General features: G+C 35.2%; 1 protein-coding gene across 5 annotated transcripts in view; it reads left to right on the top strand.

Moving 5' to 3' along the window:
* MAP3K7 (mitogen-activated protein kinase kinase kinase 7) overlaps positions 1-10,249 on the top strand; it is an 89,495-nt gene extending 79,246 nt beyond the window's left edge. For 2 of the 5 annotated variants that reach the window (XM_040474180.1, XM_040474182.1), the window contains 3 exons: positions 3,774-3,835; positions 4,574-4,689; positions 7,051-10,107. In XM_040474180.1, the coding sequence (XP_040330114.1) occupies positions 3,774-3,835; positions 4,574-4,689; positions 7,051-7,231 (359 nt within the window). In that variant the 3' untranslated portion in view covers positions 7,232-10,107. Of the gene's footprint in view, positions 1-3,773; positions 3,836-4,573; positions 4,690-7,050 lie in introns of all 5 variants that reach the window. The other 3 variants (XR_005789894.1, XR_005789892.1, XR_005789893.1) reach the window with 3 other exon arrangements.
* The last annotated feature ends 2,235 nt before the right edge of the window (positions 10,250-12,484 follow it).

Raw genomic sequence — 12,484 nt, 5'->3', positions numbered from 1 at the left:
CCTGGGTGGCGCAGTCGGTTAAGCGTCCGACTTCAGCCAGGTCACGATCTCGCGGTCCGTGAGTTCGAGCCCCGCGTCAGGCTCTGGGCTGATGGCTCAGAGCCTGGAGCCTGTTTCCGATTCTGTGTCTCCCTCTCTCTCTGCCCCTCCCCCGTTCATGCTCTGTCTCTCTCCCAAAAATAAATAAACGTTGAAAAAAAAATTAAAAAAAAAAAAATCTAATGATGGAATAGTTTTATTATGGGCAAGCAGGAAATTATGTGCCATAGTGGAATTAACTTTTCCTTAGCATTAAGAGAATTCCTTAATAAATACTCAGCAGTATGGTTCTATAAAAATTTATTATTTATATGTTATTATGTCAGAGAAGGAAAGATGATCTCTTAGACCTTAGAAAATCAGATCATTTGGGATCTTGTATAAGATCAACTATGTTATTAATAGTGGCAATTAAATCCAAATTAAAAAGTCAGCTTTCTGTCTTTACAAACAAAAACACTACTTACAAGTATTTATAGATATTTGGCATGGCTTCGTCAAGTTCATAATTTAATATAAAAAATTAACTGAGTAGCTTTTCTCTGTTTCGTGTAAGATACAACTATGTTTAGCCAAGGGTGTACTCTCTAGTTTTAGCAAGTTTAAATTTAGTGGTGGCAAAAACTCCTCTAAGTCTCACCCCTAGCATTGCCCAACCTAGGACTGTCCAGAACATTAACCAGTACTCAGCAGCACATGTGCAGAATTCATCATTGTGTGCTTCTCCTCAGAGGTACATAGGGAAATGCTCTTGACAGACTTGATCATTAACATTCAGGTACTGTTAGCTCTTTTTGGGTCTTCAGCCCTCTGGTGAGGGAGGTACTCAACTCGGCCTCCTGACTTCAGCCTAGACTGATCTAGACATACCAGTCACCATGTGGCAGATGTGAACTCATGAAAGTAAAATACAAATCCTCTTACGTCCCTCTCACTTAACTGCTGTGTTTTTTCTACTTCCCGTGTTCTTCCAACCTTCCAACCCCAGTCTCATTTTTTTCTTTTTGGGACCTAAGATACCACAAAATGCCAATAGTTAGAAATTGTACCTGGGTCCAGAATTCAACTCAAATTTGTCTTTGGCATTTTTAAATAATTTTTAATATAATTTTAAAAGTTGAGAGTGGTTTAAGCCTTATATTTAATGAAGTTCAGCTTTGCACTGTTTCTAAGAAAAGTATCGATGATCAAGCTAATACAGTAAATTACAGGGAAGAGATACTGGCAAATCCTTTTTCTTTGAAGGCCCCTGATTTAGGAAAAAATTACAAGTGCATACATACATAGTTAAAAAAAATTAATCAGATGTTTTTACTTTAAAAGAGAAGGGATTTCTATGCATTTTCAGAGAAAAGTAAAAAGCATACATGGGTTTAATGATCACAGCACATAATGAGGGCCTTTGGGTTTCTATTTATAATAGTGGGGATAAAGAAAGACACATACCCAAGAGCAGTTAGTGAGAGAGATGGCTAGACACAGTAGAGGGAGCCACAGAGGGGGGAAACACTCAATGTTTGCAAAGACAGAAGACATGGAGCCCATTCCTTGTAATATTATTAGAGTCAGAATACTGGCCCATTAAAAATAAAAATAAACTCAGCATGCTTTATTTAATAAATTTAATAAACTACTATATTTGCAGTGTAAGCTGAGTACTTTAATAGTTAATAACAGTCCTTGGCTTTTTTTTTCCATTCCCTGAATACTGTGAAACACTGATATACTTAATTCTAAAATACATATCAGATACAGGGTATTTATTTAATAAGATACATCAAGTATGAAAGAATTAAAAATTTTTTTTAATGTTTATTTTTGACAGACAGAGAGAGACAGAGACAGAGCATGAGCGGGGGAGGGGCCGAGAGAGAGGGAGACACAGAATCCGGAGCAGGCTCCAGGCTCTGAGCTGTCAGCACAGAGCCCGACGCGGGGCTCACACCCACGATCCGTGAGATCAAGACCTGAGCTGAAGTCAGGTGCTTAACTGACTAAGCCACCCAGGTGCCCCAGGGGGAATGAATGAACGAATGAATGAAGGAATGAATGAATAAATGAATTTAGAAAGAAAGAGAGAGAAAGAGAGTGTGAGCAGGGGAGGGTCAAAGAGAGTGAAAGAGAGAATCCAAAGCAGACTCTGCACTATCAGCATGGAGCCCAGTGTGGGGCTCGAACTCACGAACTGCAAAATCATGACTTGAGCCAAAACCAAGAGTCTGACACTTAACCAACTGAGCCACTCAGGTGCCCCAATCAGTTGTCATTTTTGTGGAAAATAGTGTTCCATGGGAGCATAGTTTGAAAGTCTTGTTGTGGGTGGGGAAAGAATTGGTGAGGGAAATAACAAATTAAGTGTATTTCTTGTTTAACCATTTCAGGAAACATTTATGATAGTGTATATAATTTTAAGGTAGGTAGGACTCTACTAGGCAATATGCTGTTATTTTTCTTTATTGCACTCTGGTATTTAATAAGCATTACTTTTTCAATCAGAAAAACAAACTTTAGAATTTAAATTGCCTGTCCTTTCTAATGCTCCCATTTTATATCAATAACAACAACGACTACAGTAATAGTAACCATCACCACCATGTGTTGACTGCATACCATATGCCAGCATTGCATGGTATTTCTTACATGCATTATCTTATTTCATCTGATTTAGCTTGGCTTTTAGAGTTACTTGCAAGCACATTCTCAATGGCTTTAAAAAAGGAAACTAGAATATTCATCAGTCAACAATAAATTACTGAGGTTAGTGAACCATCAAACTGTCCTAGTTTTTTATTGCTTTGCATACAGTGCCTTATTGTCAGCCTGACCTTGTCTTTATCTATACCACTCTTTCAAGGAGTCACTTGTCAGGAAAAGGGCTGAACAGTTCAGTTGTGTAGCTCATTTACTCTTTCCTAACTGTGGGAAGGCAGCTACTTCTGAAATTAAAAGTCTGTATTACTTCACAGTTATCCTGCCTGCTTCTGGAGGCATAAATGTTAATCCCATGTGACTCATGCAAGTTATGACAGTTTACCTCTTATGAAATACAAACAAAAGCCGTCCAAACAATTTGGTAAAATCGACTAGTTGTTTGATTTAATCCATTTAACTGTTTCACACAGGACACTGAACTGCAGTTTCCATATACCTAACTGTTCATTATACCTGTGTTTAACATACTCCCATCAAAAACATCTTTCATTTTCTGCAGTGATTCTCATTAGGGGAGGTGGGTTGAGGGTTCACACTAGAATATATATAAATTGAAGGTAATCCACTGGAAGAGAATGTATCTCTTATTTTCCCCTCTTTCTTCGTTAAAGAGCATGAATGTTCAAGGGGTTGACACGGCCTTATAGCAGACTTAGCATGGTCAAGGAAAGAAAGAGATACGAGCTTTGATTAGGTGGGGTCAGTGAAGACCAAATTTTAAAAAGGTCCCATACCACTGTTTTTGTTTTTAATTGAACAAGCATTTGTAAGCTTTAATATTATGTAATTTATAGCCAACTTAAATAGTATGAGAGTATGACTGCATTCTGATTATCTGGTAATTGGATGTTCTGTGTTTACCTTTAAATTCAGAAATAGACTCTTCATTACCAGTAGCAATAACTTTTATTTTATGTGTTGCTTACTTTAGGAACAAAATGCCAATATCTCATGAAGCTTTCTTGCTTTTTGTTTATAATTATTTATGATAGAAAATAAATAAACACATACTTGAATTCCAGATACCAATGGATCGGATAACTCCATCCCAATGGCTTATCTTACACTGGATCACCAACTACAGGTAAAGGAGTAGTTTCTCAGTGACCGTTTTTACTTTTTCCTTATAGAAAAGGTTTAGAGAATCTATCTAGAAAGCTATCTAAGCTAGAGAATCTTTCTAGAATCTACCTAGAAAGTGTTCATATCTTGTCATCGTATATTCATTTATTTATGCTTTTAGTTGGCTTCCCCAAACTTTCTAAATTCAAGTTAAAATAATTCATTCAGTTAAGTTAATCAAGTTTAAAATTGGCAAAATCATGTTCTTAACAGTTGTCTTAAAATACTCCCATATCTTTGTTTAAGGATGCCAAGAATAGCATTTTTGCTCTTTCAGTGCACTACAATATAAAATTTACTTAAGCTCATTTCCACTTAGTAGATTTTGCAATACACTGTCACGTTCATTGTGACTGAAAATATAAGTAATACACTTCAGTGTCTCCTCATGAGTATGAGAGCCATAAACCCTCTTGGTATAATACGGTTTGGCAACCTGAAATGTAAAACCAGAGGCCAGTGATCACTTTAGTCATGATCCGCTATAACAATGAAAGTGTTAAAACCACAGGTGTGAATTTAAGCTGTGAGTTAACTCTGACAAAAGGACACTGAAATTTTCTAGGCCATGGGTTAACACTTATTTTTAAAAGATCATTGCTTTAGTGCTGTAAAAATATATCACAGTCACCGTATTAACTCTCAGCTTGATATTGAGATTTGATTTAATTATGTTTTAACTTTCTTTATTTATTTGCAGCCTCTAGCACCGTGCCCAAACTCCAAAGAATCTATGGCAGTGTTTGAGCAGCATTGTAAAATGGCACAAGAATATATGAAAGTTCAAACAGAAATTGCATTGTTATTACAGAGAAAGTAAGTTGACTGTTATGAATAAAAATAAAACACATTAGTATTTTGGGTCTAAAATATGTTAAGGTGAAATATTGTTTAAAGACATGAAAACTGTATTAATTTTTAGAATTAATCATTAAGCATGCACTTGACTTCCTTGAATAGCTTGGGGGTTCAGGTTGTGAACTCCCACTCATTCAAAAATCTGCATGTAACTTCTGACTCTGCAAAAACATAACTGCTAATGGCCTATTGTTGACCAGAATCCTTACCAATAACATAAGCAGTCAATTAACATATATTTTATATGTTATGAGTATTATGTACTGTATTCTTACAATAAAGTAAGCTAGAGAAAAGAAAATTTTAAGGAAATCAAAAGGAAGGGGAAATACATTTGCAGTACTATACAAAAATCCACGTATAAGTGGACACATACAGTTCAGACCCATGTTGTTCAACTATATTTGTAATTTGGAGGTTCTACATATGTTCTACCTTTCGGTTTGTAGCACCTTTTGGCTATTTTTCTTGCAAAACTAAACCTTTTTGACTACATACATTAAAACTAAGGAAAATAAACTGGTGCTACATAAACATGTTTTATGTTCTAAGAATTTTAAAATTAAAAGCTGTTTAGATTTATAATTATAAAGATTTATTGTTTCCTTGGACATAAGTGAAATAATTTGATTTACTAATGTTCACTTGTGCTTTATCTTAGAAACATTTTGTAGATCTGTTCTCTCCAGGTATCTGTTTAGGAGAATAGAATTACTTTATTTTATACCTGTGAGTGTTTTTCTTGGGAGTTTTATACTCACATGTGTCTTTCTAAGAGTTATGGAGGCTGCCTTCCTCGCTTTTTTAAGAACTACAATTCCCATACTCCTTTATTTGAAATTCTTAAAGAAACCCAAAACTTCAGTTTTCTTAAACATGAACGTCATGAAATTTTGTACCTCATGAAATTTTGTACCTCTGAAGCTGAGTTACTGTGGTAACTAAAATGAAGTGCTATAGGAAAAACTCATGGCAACTATATGTATATATGGTAATAGGATTCCATCTATTAATTTTAATCTAAATAAGTGAAAATTTCTTGCTTCCTGGAATAATTTCTTTTTGTACTTCCAAAAAAACAAACAAACAAAAAGTAGCTCCATCGCAATTTATTGTTATAACAATGTAAATGATTTCAATTCAGTACCTTAAAAGCTATATAGGAAATAAATATTAGAGTCTGCAAATTATGGAGCTAACTATAGAACTGTTAGTACTTTATTTAAAAAAAAAAAAACTTTCTTATTTCACATGTTTAACCTATACTTTTTTCATACTTTATTCATTTGAAAGAGGAGTTCTGAGCTGGAAAAAATAAATGGTGGATTGAGGGAATGTGAACACTATGATGGTTTTAATCAATTTTAAATACTTTTTTTTTAATGTTTATTCGTTTTTGAGAGAGAGAGCAGAAGCAGGGGAGGGGCAGAGAGAGAGAGGGAGAGACAGAATCCAAAGCAGGCTCCAGGCTCTGAGCTGGACAAGAGTTTGACATGGGTCTCAAACCCATGGACCATGAGATCATGACCTGAGCTGAAGTCGGAAGCTTAACCAGTTGAGCCACCCAGGCACCCCTTGAATACTTTAAAAATGAGAAGTATTACAAGAAAACCATTTGTAGGCTTTTCGTTAGTTATTCAGTTATATCCAGTAACTTCGCTATAGGAGCTAATATTGAACATCTCCCAAATAAAAGGGGGCTTAAAAAAGTTTATCAGGCTATGAAAGTCTCTAAGGGTCATTCCTGAAAATGTTCTTAAAAGTGAATAACTCATTTGAAAGTGGTACTTTATATTGTTCTCACTGTTTTAAAATAAGAAACAGACTTAAGTTGATAGCATCTATTTTAATTAGCTTGCAAATGTTGTATTAGCCCCCACTTGGCACTGTGGTTAAATAAAACTGACTTCAAAACATGAATAAAAGTTCATGAGTGTAAAAGTGGAATGTGAATGGTAAAAACATCATGTTATTTTCCTGTGGTCAGAGCCCTTCCCCAGCCTTTTTCTTCCTACACAAAAAGGATACCAGATAAAATTTTCTAAAACTTTAATTATACCATTTTATCTGTATTCACTAATTGTCTAAGTAGAGTTACTTATTAAAATAAAAGGATTATGGTGTTTGTATGGGTAAACCAGAAGAGTGGATGCTAGTCTCCATTCTAGCCCGCAGTTACATTTGCATGGTGTCCCTGAGATGCATAGTGACAGAGTCAGAATAAAAGTTCTAATTAGTTGAGCTCATTGGTTATTAGTGTATAAATTTTTTCTATCGTGTATCTTTTATTGTATTTTATTATGTGGTATTTGTTTTTAGGCAAGAACTAGTTGCAGAACTGGACCAGGATGAAAAGGACCAGCAAAATACATCTCGTCTGGTACAGGAACATAAAAAGCTTTTAGATGAAAACAAAAGCCTTTCTACTTACTACCAGCAATGTAAAAAACAACTAGAGGTCATCAGAAGCCAGCAGCAAAAACGACAAGGCACTTCATGATTCTCTGGGACCTTCAAATTTTAAAATATGCAAAGAAAGACTTTTTTTTTTAAGGAAAGAAAAGCCCTTCTAATGACAATTCGTGAGTGTTAGCTTTTGGGCGTGTTCTGAATGCCAACTGCCTATATTTGCTGCATTTTGTTTCATCGTTTATTTTCTTTTTCTCATGGTGGACATGCAGTTCAACTGTCTCCTTGCATAACATGGGGGCATCTGTGACTTGAATAAGCAGCAGTTCTCAACTTCAAAACAGATGCAGTGAACCATGGCTATATATGCATGCTCATTGTGTGAAGGCTAGCCTAACAACACGGGGTATCAAACTAGCTGCTATGTGCAAACATCGCCTTTTTTCGAGGTGGAACCTCAAGAATGATTTTGTTCTTGTATCTCATCTCAAAAAACAAATAATTTTTTTTTTCCAAAAGATGGTGTATACCAAGTTAAAGACAGGGTATTATAAAATCTAGAATAATCAGTGGTACATTATAGAAATGCAGAACCTTTAGAGATAGTTCCAAAGTGAGGGCTCTGATGCCAGCATCCTTCAATCAGTACTGAACTTAGTTCCATCCATAAAATATTTAAAGGTAAGTGGCGGCTGCTGTATTTAATAAAAGCAAATTTCATTGGACTGAAATTATGATACATTGAACAAAATGGAACCCTTTTTTTAAGATATAAAGATTTTTAATTCTGTGATTGTGTGTATGTGTGTTGAGACTGTAAAGACTTTATGACTCTAATATTAATATCTCCTAAATGAAATTAAAAGGTAAATGAACACGATCCAGCTTAAATGATCATTCCTTCCTGCAATGATTATTGGATTGTTGTAGTGTATATTTGAAAAACTGAAGAGAAATGATGGAAAATGGAAATAATTGCTCCAACTAAAAGGCTTGGGCTTAGATTTCTTTTATGATACCAAAAGAGTAAAAAATTAAAAAAAAACCTGGCAAATCAGGAGAAGTTTAGTAAGGAAGTTAAAGAAGGAAATATAAATTCATCAAGTATACTCTTTATCAACATTGGAATAATTAATTTTCCTTACAAGCCCATCCTAGAATGCCTGCTGCCTTTCAACACTTTTAAGGGAATTTCAACACTTATAAAGAGAAAATTTATATTGTTAACAATAACTTTGCTACCGTAAACTTTGAAAATAAAAGTAATAAACTTCATTGAAATAATAGACTATATAAGCTCTATTTTTTCAGTTGGTATTAAAATAAATCACATTTTGATACCAGTACAAGGTGTCTTTTAAATAAGGATGTCATCAACCTCATTTTTATAGCATTAATGTTTTATGAAGAGAAAATTAAAAATGAAAGCATAATTTCTGTGATTATTAGAATTATATCATGATTGTATTGTAGTTCTGCTCTGTTTCAGATAAGCAAGTTGATCTAAGAAGTTATCAAAACTATTCTTAAAAAATGCTAAAGCAGGTAACTTTTTCTTCTGTTACTTTTTTCCTCCTTCCACTGAGTTTTATAATGTATTCCTGTGTATACAAGCAATAAAGGTAAAGGACAGTTTGTACTAAACTGTGTCATTTTTAGCTTCCTCAAAATCTATTATTAGAAAGTTTCCAGTAAATAAATGTCTACCATTGCTTGATTTAAATGAAAGAAAGGTTATCATTCCCAAATAATTTGATTACCTAGCTGAAAGTGATACTGGTCTCAACACATTAATAGTAAAATAAAATTGGCACAGAAAATACCTGTAGACTAAGGAAAAGTATAACTCCTAGCATTGCTGCTTGTTACATACATGTGTCACTTCACCAAGAGGGACCTAGTCAGTGTTTAGAGACTTTTCTGATTATCTCAGAGCACAAGACATTCAATGTGGATGCTAATGCTTGACTTCAGATTTTATTTTAGTCATTAATGTGTTTTTACTATATATCATATATACTTAAAGGGAAAATTTATTATTGTTACATGTAATCACTTCATAAAAGTCTCAAGTAGGAAAACTAAAGAAAATAGTAGTGTTACGTCATGGTACCAAGTACAAAAACAGGCTCTTGAACACTTGCTTGTTTGTTTACAGTAAGTTCTTGGGGGTTCTCAAACAGTAATTGTCCTAGACACTGAGTGCAGCTCAGCCTACATGGTTTGTAAGTAGTTGTGTTGCAAAGCTCATACTTTTTAAGTCCTGATTATCCCTGATGGGATAAAAGTGCAGCAGGGATAATTAAAATCCACAGCTAGTTTTATCAGCATCCTCACCCATTAAACCTCCAAACAGAGACTAATAAGGAGCCAAAATTTTTATTGATTCTGGTTTTACCTTTCACTCTAACCCTCATTTATGGGTGGAAATAGCAAAAAGACAAGCAAGTGGCTCAAAGGCCCCCCTCTAAGAAATTCAGAATCTCGAACAATACCTAATTATATTTTATTCTCCAGGGAAAGAAAACAAAGTCTAGAGAGAAATACTCAGCAGTAAAAGTAACTTTTCTGAGTCAAATGAAAATCAGTTAAGACTTGACTTTATAGCAACACCACATAGTAAAGAGATTTGTTTAAAAGTTGTTTACAAATGTTTGACTCTTTTTGCTAAAGCATTTTGGAGTATTTATTGTCTTTTTTTTTCTCCAAGCTTCTTTTATGTTCCTAGTTTCCGCTCCTGCCTGTAGCCAGAGATCATAGGTTTTGCCTGTGAAACTTTTTTCTTTCTGTTAAGTGTATGGTTTTCAGCAGTCAACTCCTCTTCAAATGGTAGGAAGTCCCACTTGTATCATTCAAAACATTTTATGTAAAACCGTGTAATGCAGAAATCCTTGTGCATACTGTATAATTGAAGGAAGCTTTCTAGATTATTTTTGTTTGTAATAAAATTCAGATTGTTATTCTAAACTTGTTTACAAAAATGGTTAATGATTTATATCAGCAAATAAGCTGTGAGGTGTTCTGCTCTGCAATATGTTTACCTCACACAAAGTCAAATAAAAACTGAGTAGTGAGTATTCTTACAGTACTCAACACTGTTGTAACATAATCATGATTTTTGAGAAGCTAGATGATTGGCCATTTAACATAATCTATCTAACCATTCAAAGTTTTTGTTAAATGGGTGCTCTTCACAATTTCATTAAATCACGATTTATATGAGGTACAAATGGCATATACATCACTGAGTGATTCTTCTCATTAGGAAACTGGTTTCCTGTAGTATATCTAAGTTACATTAAACATTTCATTGCATTATCTACCTACTAACCCCCCAACCAGCACCTGTGTGCACATATACACATTCTTATAAACTCGATCTTCATTTCAGTAAATCAGCTCATTGATTCAATTATTTCTTTAACAGATATTTATTGAGCATGTATTATAAGTGAAGCCCATATGGCTAATGCCAAGTTACATGTTCTCTTTAGTCACATGGTAGTTCGATTGTACTCCCATTTCACAGATGGATAAAGGGCTCCTAAATGCTAAGACTTGTGCCTGAGTCTACTTTTCCCCCGTCAGCTGTTTTAGGCAGAATCTCATGCAAGGGGACTCTGTAGCCACTGTAAGCCCATGATGTGAAGAAGAGCATGGGAAAATTTGTAAACTGAGTAGCAAATGGCCAGTGGGGGAAGGGGAGGATTGGAGGTAACTTGCAGGCACAGAGGCTTTGTGACCACTCTATAGATCACAACAAAACCAACACTTTATTTTTTTTTAAGTTTATTGATTTATTTTGAGAGACGGAGCACAAGCAGGGGAGAGGCAGAGAGAGAGAGGGAAGGAAAATCCCAAGCAGGCTCTATACTGTCAGTGCAGAGCCCGACACAGGGCTCCATCCCACAAACCATGAGATCATAACCTGAGCCGAAACCAACAGTCAGACGCTTAACAGACTGAGCCACCCAGGTCCTCTAGCCAGCACTTTTAAACCCAAGTCTGTGCTCTATACCACTTTGCCGTAATTTAAAACTTGCTGAGTGCTTCAGTTTCCACATTATTTATTCAATGTGGTGGGGTGTCGTCACTCTTTCACTCCCCTCAGCTGAAAGACCTGCTAAAAATGGAAATAACAAATAATGATATTGTGAGGCTTGGTCTAGAAAGATTTGTTCTCTGCTCTTAGGAAAGGCTTAATTCAGGCTTTTCCATTTTTGGTTTGTTTTGTATTTTTGTTTTTACCTCTTTGTTCTTTGTCTTTTAATTGGGATGTAATATTTACACACTAAACTGCATCCACTTAATGAGTGCAGTTTACTGAGTTTTGACATGTGTATACACTTGGGAGTCCATCCAACAAGCAAGATACTGAACATTTCCTTCCCGCCTCCCCAGGGTCTCCCATGCCCCTTTGTAGTCCTTGCCTCCCTCCACTCTAGGCCCTAAGCCCCAGACCCTGATGTGCTTTCTAACAGTATAAATTTGTTCGCATTTTCTAGTTACATTAATGAAATCATTCAATATGTATTCTTTTTAATCTTTTTTGCCTCCTCTTGAACAGTTGTTTTAATTCCTTTGACAGGAAATTTTAATTAAACCACTTTTAGTGATACTTGAAAACCTTTCAGTATCAGTCTTCAAGAGAAAACATAGGTTTTAAGAGGCTGTAGATGTGTCCATTGTGGCCAGCTTGATTGTGCATTGTTGTCAGGTTCTGAAACATTTAAGATTGCTTTATTTTTGTTTTTAGGGAACCTTAACACTTTGCTTACAAAATCCCTTGCATTGTTTGATAAAGTAAGCCTGTTTATCTCTGTATTTGGGTGTTAGAAATGCAACATGGACATGGACAGTAGCACATTAGTAGGTTCATGGTAGTTTTCAGGAAATAGTCGTTGGTCAGTGTCACTTTTTAAAAAATCCTGCTTTTCATTTTTATTTAGATTGCAGCTGCTTTTTTGCTTGTTCAAAACCTGGGAGACAGTATTCTAACTGAACAAAACAGTCTTTGGTAAAAAGTATTTGATAGGGATCTCTCATACTGATGCTCTCTGTGGTCCTGTGTACTATTGCAGTGCCCATGGAAATAACTAAGATGACATTGGTAGATCATGTACTGCTTACTGCCGGGACCTGTGTTCCTTTTCCATCAGTAATGAGTAACTGCTCTCAGAGCTTCTCATCCCTGCCATGAGGTCCCACCAAAAATGAGTTTGTTGAAATGACCTGCCCTTGATGTCAGTTTTTTCAGTGAAATCATTTCCAAGTAATGAAATGCATTTTTTATCCTGTAATTTAATGATCAGTGATATCTTATAGATGCCACATAGCATCACGA

This window comes from Herpailurus yagouaroundi, unplaced genomic scaffold (genome assembly GCF_014898765.1).
Source record: "Herpailurus yagouaroundi ecotype Mexico unplaced genomic scaffold, PumYag 139, whole genome shotgun sequence".
In the NCBI taxonomy this organism is placed as follows: Eukaryota; Metazoa; Chordata; class Mammalia; order Carnivora; family Felidae; genus Herpailurus; species Herpailurus yagouaroundi.
This window is presented reverse-complemented; position numbering and strand designations above follow the sequence as displayed.